At 44.8% G+C, this 12437-nt stretch overlaps 1 protein-coding gene across 2 annotated transcripts in view; it reads left to right on the forward strand.

Moving 5' to 3' along the window:
* The first annotated feature begins 975 nt into the window (after positions 1 to 975).
* Positions 976 to 12437, forward strand: part of rcn3 (reticulocalbin 3, EF-hand calcium binding domain) — a 30828-nt gene continuing 19366 nt past the window's right edge. Inside the window, exons 1-8 of one of the 2 annotated variants that reach the window (XM_015968947.3) lie at positions 976 to 1074; positions 2268 to 2501; positions 6665 to 6858; positions 7594 to 7766; positions 7966 to 8026; positions 8107 to 8198; positions 8386 to 8493; positions 8764 to 9223. In XM_015968947.3, the coding sequence (XP_015824433.1) occupies positions 2284 to 2501; positions 6665 to 6858; positions 7594 to 7766; positions 7966 to 8026; positions 8107 to 8198; positions 8386 to 8493; positions 8764 to 8871 (954 nt within the window). In that variant the 5' untranslated portion in view covers positions 976 to 1074; positions 2268 to 2283 and the 3' untranslated portion in view covers positions 8872 to 9223. Of the gene's footprint in view, positions 1075 to 2267; positions 2502 to 6664; positions 6859 to 7593; positions 7767 to 7965; positions 8027 to 8106; positions 8199 to 8385; positions 8494 to 8763; positions 9224 to 12437 lie in introns of those variants that run through there. The other variant, XM_015968948.3, reaches the window with a different exon arrangement.

Raw genomic sequence — 12437 nt, forward strand, 5'->3', positions numbered from 1 at the left:
TAGAAGAAAAATTTCAAATATATTAAAATCCATATGGAACTATTTGGATTTTAGCAGCTTTCATGTGATTTAATAAAATTTTAATTTGACATTTTATGTTCTCTCTCTTTGTTGTGAAAAAGTTAGATATGTTTTAGTACTTAAAATTAATGCTTTGCATCCGTCCACACGTGTAGCTGCTGGTCAGCTAGTAGCCGTGTCATTTCAGGACATGTTGCTTCAACTATTAACGATCAAATCTTTATTCTGAATTGCTTATTCCGTTTTAGGCCACAGTCTTGTTATTGCAATGGAAACAAAAAGAAAGGATGCGTATGGAGATGTACAAAATTGTCAAGATATTGTTGTTGATCAATATCCTCCAGCTCCGTTCTAATGACAATTTCCCGTCTGCGTGTGTTGCTGTCCAACTGTCAGACTGACCAGGTCAGTTGAAATGGCAGAGAAATGAAAAACGGCAGACATCAGGTCGTTTTTTAATGCTCCAGAATGTCAAGTAAGTAGAAACTTGCATTTTGATAAAGACATCTATAAGAAATAAATGAAATGCCTATGAAATTGTTTCTAAATGGTTTAATTAGGCAAAGTCTTGAGCACAGGCAGCCAGAGCCTGTCAGACACAGGCACAGAGTCACAGGTCAGTCTCTTATAAGGACATACAGTGTTGTCTGTAGAGAGCATTTTTTTCATGTCCCCCCAAAAATTACTCTCTGAAGTTTTACTGTTTATTGTCCCCCCCCCCCCCCCCCCCCAAATTGTAATGAGATTTCCGCCCTTGTAGTGACCACTGACCCGCGCTCCTCCATCCTCCCTCTGAAGGATGGAGGGGAGCAGAAGGAGGAGACGCTCCTAGCTGGGGCGCGTGACAACGTGGCGCTTATCAGCCAATAACTGGGACTTCCCACTTTTCCACATTTCTATTGGTTAGAGTCTCCCCATGGCTTCACTGATTGGCTAATGACCAGTTAAGTCCCGCCCCTCCCGCCTTTGTTATTTAAACGTGCAGCCTGCTGACGCGGACTTGAGAGACCGTAAACGCCGCCGTTAGACTCTGTGAGAAGCGCCGAGGAACCGGTGAGTGTGTTTTCTAAACGTTTGAGTCTAGCCGCTGTTTCCTGTAGTCCTGGACTGAAGGCACGCGCCACATTCCTAGTCGTAATTTGGCTTTGCCGGGACTTCACACCAGTCCTGTTTCTGCGCTTCTACCGTCTACAGCTCACCTGAGTCTTCATCGGGTCCTGAAGTTCTACAGACATCTGGCTCACCCCCAAATCAACGTGGTTTTGCTGAAAAGCTGTAATACAGCGTAGTGCTGCAGTCACGTGTGGCCCTTATTTAGGCATTTCAGTGCATCTTATTTAAACTTAAAAAAACAGCCTAAACCGTCCAAAAAGTTTTTTTGTTTCATTGGGGCCTCGTATATCTGAGAGTTAAACGTGTCGAGCCCTGACTGAAAATGTTTGTGCAGTTTAAACGTATTGCACACCTTTTAAAAATGATGTTCTGCTTTCATTAATCAGTTTATTTAAATAATGCTTACCCCTAACCCAAACCATCAGTGCATTAGGTTCGCTCCATCGTTCCAATTAGTTCGGTTTCCTATGCAAGGAAACCCAGCAGGTTGCATGAGTCACTGACTTGTTGTGTCAGAGACTTTACAGCAATCCTCATACTGAGCAAGCACGTAGCGACAGTGGAGAGGAACACTCTCGTTTAGCAGGAAGAACCTGGGTTAGTATGAACCGAGCCAGCTGGAGGCTAGTCCACGACTCGGCTGCAGTCCAGTGCAGTGCAGCCATGTAATCTGGTACAGGTCACTGGGTACCTCGTAGCCAATGGCTACGGCTGATTAAATTTCTACGTAGAGCAGAGTTTTAACCTGAAAACGTCGCAGTAATGGATGTTTTAGGCTGAATATTTAACTTTTCAATAAGATGCACTAAAATACCAAAATGGTGACTGCACATGTCTACAGCACTAGACACTCGTCTATACAAGTCATCAGCAAAGTCAAGTTGACGTGGGGATGCCTCTCTTCAAATGTCACAGATAATATCAAAGTGCTAAAGTTGGACCACGACTGTAGATGTTTTGTTTACTATGCTCTGCTTCTCCTATGCATCTTTATTTCTTTGGGTTGACCTTGAATGAATGTTGGAGTTGGGGAACTACAAACCCTCCAGCATGGTTTATGTCCCGCTGTGTTACGTGCTCTTTGATTTCTCGTGATGTTCTTCATGCACATGTCCATCTGTTTCCCCCCTAAGCCTTCAGACGTCAGTCATGGTGCTGCTGAGTTCACTGCTGCCCCTCTGTGTCCTGGCTGCCGTCGCCTTTGCCGTCCCTGCTCAGGAGAAACGTGTCCATCACCAGGCTGATCTAAGTGACCACGCTCATGACGATTCACACAACTACCAGTATGACCACGAGGCCTTCCTGGGCAAGGAGGAAGCTAAGACCTTTGACCAGCTGAGCCCGGAAGAGAGCAAAGAGAGATTAGCGTAGGTTCTGCTGGCCTGCTGTAGATGGTGCTGCTTATAGATGCTCATGTTGGTCCATTTACTTGAATGTGTTCAGACATAGACAAACCTGCACAGAAATCACTCCACTGTGTACAGAAACAATTTCTTTGTTAATCAATATTTGGAGGGAAAAATTGCAAGAGGAACCTGAGAGGAACCAGCGTGAAGCTGCAGCAAGAGAGAACACTTTCATGAAGATGGAACCAAAGATGGAAAAGTTACAGTGGGGCAAAAAAGTATTTAGTCAGCCACCGATTGTGCAAGTTCTCCCACTTAAAATGATGACAGAGGTCAGTAATTTTCATCATAGGTACACTTCAACTGTGAGAGACAGAATGTGAAAAAAATCCATGAATTCACATGGCAGGATTTTTAAAGAATTTATTTGTAAATCAGGGTGGAAAATAAGTATTTGGTCACTTCAAACAAGGAAAATCTCTGACTCTCACAAACCTGTAACGTCTTCTTTGAGAAGCTTTTCTGTCCTCCACTCGTTACCTGTATTAATGGCACCTGTTTGAACTCATTATCTGTATAAAAGACACCTGTCCACAGCCTCAAACAGTCAGACTCCAAACTCCACTATGGCCAAGACCAAAGAGCTTTTGAAGGACACCAGGAAAAGAATTGTAGACCTGCACCAGACTGGGAAGAGTGAATCTACAATAGGCAAGCAGCTTGGTGTGAAAAAATCAACTGTGGGAGCAATTATCAGAAAATGGAAGACATACAAGACCACTGATAATCTCCCTCGATCTGGGGCTCCACGCAAGATCTCATCCCGTGGGGTCAAAATGATCATGAGAACGGTGAGCAAGAATCCCAGAACCACACAGGGGGACCTGGTGAATGACCTGCAGAAAGCTGGGACCACAGTAACAAAGGTCACCATCAGTAACACACTACAACGGCAGGGAATCTAATCCTGCAGTGCCAGACGTGTTCCGCTGCTGAAGCCAGTGCATGTCCAGGCCCGTCTGAAGTTTGCCAGAGAGCACATGGATGATACAGCAGAGGATTGGGAGAATGTCATGTGGTCAGATGAAACCAAAGTAGAACTTTTTGGTATAAACTCTACTCGTCGTGTTTGGAGGAAGAAGAATACTGAGTTGCATCCCAAGAACACCATACCTACTGTGAAGCATGGGGGTGGGAACATCATGCTTTGGGGCTGTTTTTCTGCTAAGGGGACAGGACGACTGATCCGTGTTGAGGACAGAATGAATGGGGCCATGTATCGTGAGATTCTGAGCCAAAACCTCCTTCCATCAGTGAGAGCTTTGAAGTTGAAACGTGGCTGGGTCTTCCAACACGACAATGATCCCAGACACACCGCCCGGGCAACAAAGGAGTGGCTCCGTAAGAAGCATTTGAAAGTCCTGGAGTGGCCTAGCCAGTCTCCAGACCTCAACCCCATAGAAAATCTGTGGAGGGAGTTGAAAGTCCGTGTTGCTCGGCGACAGCCCCAAAACATCACTGCTCTCAAGAAGATCTGCATGGAGGAATGGGCCAAAATACCAGCTACTGTGTGTGCATACCTGGTAAAGACCTATAGTAATCGTTTGACCTCTGTTATTGCCAACAAAGGTTATGTTACAAAGTATTGAGTTTAATTTTTGTTATTGACCAAATACTTATTTTCCACCCTGATTTACAAATAAATTCTTTAAAAATCCTGCCATGTGAATTCATGGATTTTTTTTTTCACATTCTGTCTCTCACAGTTGAAGTGTACCTATGATGTAAATTACTGACCTCTGTCATCATTTTAAGTGGGAGAACTTGCACAATCGGTGGCTGACTAAATAAATACTTTTTTGCCCCACAGTATGCTTAAATGTCAGACATGAAATCGGGTTTATATTGCTGTTTAAAGTCATGGTGTCACACGTTCTGTTGGAGATCACAACCTCAGCTCCATTTCAGCCCCAGTCAGAGGCGTGCGTGCGTTCTAGCATCAGCTGTAGCCGCCATGTTGGATGGACTGATCCGCTGGCTGACCCGGTCCGATGCTCACACACTCGGATGATTTGAGCTGAAATGAAAGCTTCAGTCCCTGAATCCTCTGCATCACACACCAGGAACACCAACATCTCAACATTTAACCAAATCAAATCACTCCATTAGTTTTCTACACAAGACCATCGTTGTGTAAAGTTCTGGCATGACCATGTGCTATGATCAGTAACCATATGTAGTGTCAGACTTTGTAGCGTAATGACTGCATATTTAATTATGACCAATAAGATGTGATGATTCCGTATAAATATAGAATATCTTTGAATGGTTAACCAGAAGAGTTTAGGATTCTTTGCTTATTCAGGGACCATAAACACACTTCCTATTAATTCAGACAGTCGTCGTCGTCTTCCTCCGCTTATCCGGGTCCGGGTCGCGGGGGCAGAATCCCAACTAGGGAGCTCCAGACCGTCCTCTCCCCGGCCACCTCCACCAGCTCCTCCGGCAGGACCCAAAGGCGTTCCCGGACCAGATTGGAGGTGTAACCTCTCCAACGTGTCCTGGGTCGACCCGGGGGCCTCCTGCCGACAGGACATGCCCGAAACACCTCCCCAGGGAGGCGTCCAAGAGGCGTCCTGACCAGAGACCCAAACCACCTCAACTGACTCCTTTCGATCCGGAGGAGCAGCGGTTCTACTCCGAGTCCCTTCCGAATGTCTGAGCTCCTCACCCTATCTCTAAGGCTGAGCCCGGCCACCCTACGGAGGAAACTCATTTCGGCCGCTTGTATCCGCGATCTCGTTCTTTCGGTCATTACCCAAAGCTCATGACCATAGGTGAGGATTGGGACGTAGATCGACCGGTAAATCAAGAGCCTGGCTTTCTGGCTCAGCTCCCTCTTCACCATGACAGATCGGCTCAGCGTCCGCATCACTGCAGACGCTGAACCAATCCACCTGTTGATCTCCCGATCCCTCCTACCCACACTCGTGAACAAGACCCCGAGATACTTAAACTCCTCCACTTGAGGTAGGACCTTGTATCTGGAAGAAGTTCTGGGTTTAAAATAATTTGTTGCCTGCTATAAACTACAGAGTTGTTTATTTATAAACAACACCAGACACCAGTATGCAGGTCTACGATACCCTTGTATGAGTTGCTCCCGGCGGTCCGGAGGTTTGCGGTCAGAGTGGTGAGGTCTCCGGACGTCGAGACCACGGTCCTCAGAGATTAGTAGCTTCCTCTGAATTCAGCTTCCCCGGCCATGAGATGCAACCCGGGTCTGCAGGTTAGGTGTGAAGTAGCTCTGAACAGAGCGGTTTGTCATCACTCGCAGCGTTGTGGCAAGGTTTTGACTTAAGGTGAAAGGAGGTTGTTTCAAAAAAGCTTCTTTCGCGATTTGGCCAAATCGTGTTGTCAGCTGGAAACTGAATAACTCGGGAGGTCATCCGAATTTTATTAGTCCCCGTGTTATGACTTCTACGAATCAGAATTTGACATGTTCGTAGCTTTACCAAACATCCCTCAGAAACCACACCTTCCAGATGCTAGCCGTTCTAGTTCCATGGATAAAGAATCTTTAACTTTATGTGATGTGATTTCAACCATATTTTTATATCTTATGAACATTGTGTATGAGTGTAGATAGTGAGTAACTTGTACCACACAGCACTGATCAAAATATGTAATGTTCTTGTCAGAACAATATTCATTCTATCTTCATTGATTTAGGCACAGATTATTTAAAGATTACAATTGTTATTATTATTATTATTATTATTATTATTATTATTATTATTATGAGCTGTATATGTTCACTTTTTATTCAGAGTGTGAAACACCGCAGTCTTATCAGAGGACAGCCTTTGTTTGGAGACCTAGGTTGACACTCTTGTCTTCATGGACTGTCAACAAGCACTGCAGAGTCTTCTGGGTGTTAGAAGATAGAATAGAAAATCCACCTAGATAGTGGAATTATTCTGTAGATGACCAGCCACTGTGTAGGTCACTGTGTAGGTCACTATGTAGGTGAAAACTGACCCTTTCTGGACATTACACACAGCAACAAGAAGACTATAACACGAAGGAGAGTTTGATGTGCAGCCTGTTCAAATGTCACACACACACATGAAATGGTTTTTAGTCTGGAGGGTTCTGAGGTGCAGCTCTGACTGTCCCTACAGAAAGATCGTGGACCGCATCGACACCGACAAGGACGGCTACATCGGCCATGCAGAGCTGCACCACTGGATCAGACACAGGCAGAGGAGGTACATCGAGGAGAACGTCAACAAGCACTGGAAGGACTACGACAAGAACCAAGATGACAAAATAAGCTGGGAGGAGTATAAAAACACCACCTACGGCTTCTACCTGGGTACGTGTGTGTGTGTGTGTGTGTGTGTGTGTGTGATTCTCATCGTTGAGCAGAACAGAAAAACGTTTTAAATACGAGCTTCGTGTTTCTTTGATGTTTCTGATTGAGTTGATTTCAATATCAAATTCACAGAAAAACCATTTTTAATTATTTCTGATCATAATCAGTCACTCTGAGTTACATGAGAATAGTCTCCTACAGCTATCTCCTGCAGTAGCTTCTGATAGAAAACAGACGGTGAAACTCTAGGATTAGAGAATCCTGACAGGTCTACGTCACCCTGTCACTAACATTCATGGACTCACCCATCTGGACTCACGACGGGGAAGGCTGTTGATGGTTTAGCGTCCAGGAAACAGCAGAGAACGTCTCTGCTAGTAGAGGCTAACTGTTAGCATTAGCTGCACCACCACACAGCAGAACTCCAGGTTTGTGTTATTTGTGGAGATGAGACATCTTTGCAGAGCAAACAGTCAGTGATAGAGTTGTGTTGTTGTGAGCCAATCAGAGGAGAGATGTCAGATTATCAGGAAATAAGTCTCCAGATCCTGTTTTCTGAAGCTCAGCTCTGATGTGGGTCACCTCTAGTTCCTGAAACAGGTGCACCAGTGCTTTTTTTCCTTCATTCCTGCTAGAGACCACTGCAGATGTATTAAAACGAGTAAAGTTGGCCTGTTTTCTTTCCATTTGACACATCTAGAGATTTTGTGTTGAGAATGTGAACTCTGTGTTTAGGTGAGGAGTTTGATGATGTGGAAGACAAGAACACCTATAAGGCTATGCTGGCGCGGGATGAGAGACGCTTTAAAACGGCGGACCGAGACGGGGACGGTATCGCGACGCGTGAGGAGTTCACCGCCTTCCTTCATCCGGAGGAGTTTGATTACATGAAGGACGTGGTCGTCCAGGTAGAGGCTCATCTCTGATGTTTTTAATTGCAGAAAGAGGACTGAGAAACCTGGAGACGGGACACGTTGGACATGGAAAAAGCTAAAAGTTTGAAACAAACATTCCTGTAGTCCCTACAGAGGGACCAAAGGATCAGGCATCAGACTATAACTTTTAAAGGAAAGCAGAATTCTGTGAACTGATTAATTTCCTCTACAGGAAACGGTGGAAGACATTGATAAGGACAAAGATGGAAAGATTAACTTAGAAGAATACATCGGTAGGTTTCTCCCTCTGACCTTCAGCCCCTGGAGGTCCGGTGAGGTGTCCCTAAAGCGTTTGTGCCGTTTCTTCCTACAGGTGACATGTTCACACCTGAGGATGGGGAAAGCGAGCCAGATTGGGTCCAGACTGAGAAGAAACAATTTTCAGAGTTCAGAGATGTTAACAAGGTAAAAGCAGCTGGAGTTTTACTAAATCCACGTTGCCATGGAGATGCAGCGTGGGATTGAATGCTCAGCTTGCTACATAATGAGGGACTGGTTCACAAATACAGGTGTAAAACATCTGGTTTGGCTTGCTGGTCACCTCCCAGCTGTGGGTTGGTTTCAGCAGCTTCATGGTCTTTGTTTGGTGCAGAATGGCTTCCTGGATCCTGAAGAAGTGGCCCAGTGGATTTTACCTGGAGATGTGGATCATGCCGATAACGAGGCCAAGCACCTGATCCATGAGACGGACACCGATAAGGTACATATGACCCTTGTCTAGGTTAGGGGTGCCTGTTGGTCCTGCAGTCAGCTTGGGTCATGGACCAGTTCAGAATCACCTGCTAGCTAGAGTCCAGACGTCTGTCGTTGATTCCACTCGTGTTTGTCAGCATCTTCATGTTGATGGGGTGTAATATTCACTAATGAGGTTAATTTTGGGTTAATTACTAACTCTCTTCTCTCCTCCCTCCTGTCCCTGTCAATCATCCACCAATAAACCAACAACGGATGGAATCTGCTGATCTCACAGGATGAGAAAATCACCAAGAAGGAGATTCTGGCCAACTGGAACATGTTTGTTGGCAGTCAGGCGACTAATTATGGTGAAGATTTAACAAAGAAACACGATGAACTTTGATGTTCAGGTGTAGCCAGTTAGGCTATGGAGGATCATGTGACAGGGTTGGGGGCGTGGCTTCTGCGAGACGCTTCAGGCCAGGGTCCAGTCACTCACAAACACACGTGGGACTGAAGCAGCCACTTTTATTGTTCTCAGTAAAGGAAACCCTTCGATGTTTAGGCTCCAAAACCAGATTCCAGTCTTGGCTTCAGGCATGTTGTCCAGTCAGGAAAAACGCTGCTTTTACTGGAGTGGGAATGCTCCTGACCAATAAAATCACACAAATCAATGTTAACAGGTCAAAGTCTGCAAATGGGGGCGTGGCACTGATGTTGGAGGTTTCATTATTAAAGTTTGTTTTTTCTACAAATGTAGTTTTTATTTTGTTGCTTATTCTTCAGGTGTGTGTGTGTGTGTGTGTGTGTGTGTGTGTGTGTGTGTGTGTGTGTGTGTGTGTGTGTGTGTGTGTGTGTGTGTGTGTGTGTGTGTGTGTGTGTGTGTGTGTGTGTGTGTGTGTGTGTGTGTGTGTGTGTGTGTGTGTGTGTGTGTGTGTGTGTGTGTGTGTGTGTCACACCTGGACAGGTCAAGCTGAATGACAACCATGCCTCTATTTTTTCATCATAATCAAAAATAGAGTAGAATGAAACTTTATTGTCTAAGACGGTGGATATTTTTACAGTGTAAACCTTCCATGTGAGTTCAGTTCAATGTTCCAACTGCCGGTAGTTTTCTATGTAAGAAAACCCAGCAGGTCGCATTGAGTCACCGACTAGTGTCAAGAGTCTTTACAGCAATCCTCTTACTAAGCAAGTATGCAGCGACAGTGGAGAGGAAAACTCCCTTTTAACAGGAAGAAACCTCCAGAGGATCCTGGCTCGGTATAAGCAGCCCTCTACACACACAAACACTGGTTGGCAGCCGATGGCCCCATCCAGGAGGCTGTACACCAGACCAAGGGTGTGTCTCAATGCCAAGGAACCTTGCCTTGATGTCTTGGCCCCACCCCGGTTGCCTAGGAGATAAGTCATCAGGAGCCGCCAAGACGTGTTCCAATGTTCATGTTCTACCGAGGCATGTGTTCTCCGTTTGTTAGCTGTTTAGCTAGCTGAGCAAGGATACATGGGAGGTGTCTTGTAGCCTAGCCTTGGTCAAAGATTACCCAGAATACACCGCAGTATTTTCAAAAGGACGGCGGATCAGAAGCCTGCAACTATTTCGGTGACAATTTTCAAGTTTAAAAGTAAGTCAACTAATTTAAAATGTTATTTTTAGATCCAAAGAAGTTATCTATGGTTGGTTAGTTGCTAGTAGTTGCAGCTTCGGTGGCTAGCGGTTAGTAACTCACTTATATATTTAATTTAACAAATATATACACAATTTAAAAGTAAAAGACTTGTTATTTATTTATATCTCCCGTTTCATGTGAAGACAGCAGTCACGTAATGCAAGTCTGTTCCATTTAACCGTTTTCATTGACCAAGGAAAGAGTGTCCTTGTAAGCAAGGCGCCTGGCCTCGCAAGACCAGGTGCCTTGACATAGAGAAACACCCCAGATGTAGTTCCTGTAGAACATAAAATTAGAGAGTAAATTCATCCCGTCGCTTATACAAACACAGGCCTCCTCTAGATGGTATTTACTTGTCCTCCAGTACTACTGTTGTGTACTGTAGTATTCTGCAGGATGAAGGTCCCATTAAACATGCTACTAAGACAGTCATCTTCCATCTGCTGAAATCCTGACACAAGATGGTGCAGAAAAACTTCTCCATGCATTTATTACTTCCATACTTGATTATTGTAATTCTTAATAGTCGGAAGGCCTCCAGCTGATCCAAAATGCTGCTGCTAGAGTCAGAGGCGGATTTAGCAATTTGGGGGCCCAAGGCGAACACAGACATGGGGCCCCTTACACAAAATTTTCGACAGTCTTACCTTTAACTGGATTTGCGAAACTCTCCCCTCTTCTGACAAGAATTATTTTCCCTTTTTATTAGTCCTCCTCTTTTTTCCTGTCTTTCTCTCCCTTTGAGTGCTTTCAATATTTGCTCTGCTTTCTTCTTCCTGTCAGTGCTCCTGTGCTTTTGGCTTTGTTTTTTTTTCTTTCTATTTTCCATTTTGGTCTATGTTTTCCTCCCTTTAAACATTTTCCATTGTCTTTCCTTTCTGCTTCCTTTTGATGTTTACATCGAAAAAGACGTCACTATCAGAAGTGAAGATACCGTAAATCCTCTAATACAGCCCCAGGCCTGTATTTGACTCAAGCTCATCAAGCTCCAGGCCTTTATTGGAAGGAGGACCAGAATTAGAGGCAGGCCTCAATTTCTATTTGAGCAAAACGAACTAATGGTTCACTGGAGTTTTTGACAATTAAAATTGCGCCCACATTTTCAAAGTTAAACACATTTCTATTAACAACGGTAGTTTCTGCTTCAGCCCTCTCCCCCCTCCCCCTGCGCAGCGGCCGCAAACTCACTGATGCGCCTGCAGCCTCTCGGAGTTCCTGCTGCTCTAAACATTAAAATAATTATTTCATTTTCTGTTCCTCACTTCTGATTACCTTCAGTGGTGTCTGTTTGTTGCAACCACCAGGTACAAAAACTAACTTGTTTTTATTTGACTATTTTTCTGTCCTGTCTGTTTATTATCTTCCTGCATCTCCTCTCAATCCTAAAGAGAAACTGCTACCTGGCTTCATATATATTCACCTTATGAGTTACCTTTGAACTGCAGTTCTAAAAGATCTACCGACCGCAAAAACAGCGGAGTGCTCGCTGCTTGCCGGCCATTGGAGGCAACGCGCTGTGCCAGAGCGTCGGTACTGACACCTGCCGTAAAACTGACATTTAACCAAATTGTGACGTTTACCCTCTTGCAATTTAACCTTCCCCTCACCCCCATCCTAACCTTAACCAGCTTGCGCATGCAAAGTTCTGATTGTTGACGCGCTCCAGATATCTGCATCCTGAGCACGGCCACAGTAACATTATCAAATTAGGTGTCGCCACCTCAAAAACTAATTTAACATGAGATTGTTCATGTCGGCTCATTTCCTTTTATGTTTTTTGTTTTTTTATTCTTTTATTTGTGCCTGATGCGTTTCGCTGCTGTGGATCGGGGCACATCACCTGCTGACAGCAGGCTGCTGTCTTTTCCGTGGACTGCATCTTGCCGGTTATTATCACGTGACAGCGACTAGTCGATGACAGGCATAAAAAGTCACTATAGAGCTCCAGGAGTTGACATCACTTCTCCCGGCATGCAACAGTTCAAATCGAAACGGCGCCATATTGGCAGGTAGAAGCCGGCAGCTGGACTATTTGTTATTGTCAGAAAACTCAATGAAACGGGAAATATGATAGATTCCTGTTGTGCCCCAGGATGCAGAACAGACGCGGACGACATAAGGAATGAGCCATCTACAGGATTCCCCAAGATCCGGAGCGCCGCAAACGTTGGATCATTGTAATAAAACGTGCTAGTGACCGGGTTAAAATGAAGCTGTGGGATCCCGAGAGTAAAGGTTTTCGCTTATGCATCGACCACTTCATATCAGGTACTTAAACCAACGTTTCCTCAAATGTGTA

Source organism: Nothobranchius furzeri, chromosome 18, assembly GCF_043380555.1.
Source record: "Nothobranchius furzeri strain GRZ-AD chromosome 18, NfurGRZ-RIMD1, whole genome shotgun sequence".
NCBI classification, from domain to species: domain Eukaryota; kingdom Metazoa; phylum Chordata; class Actinopteri; order Cyprinodontiformes; family Nothobranchiidae; genus Nothobranchius; species Nothobranchius furzeri.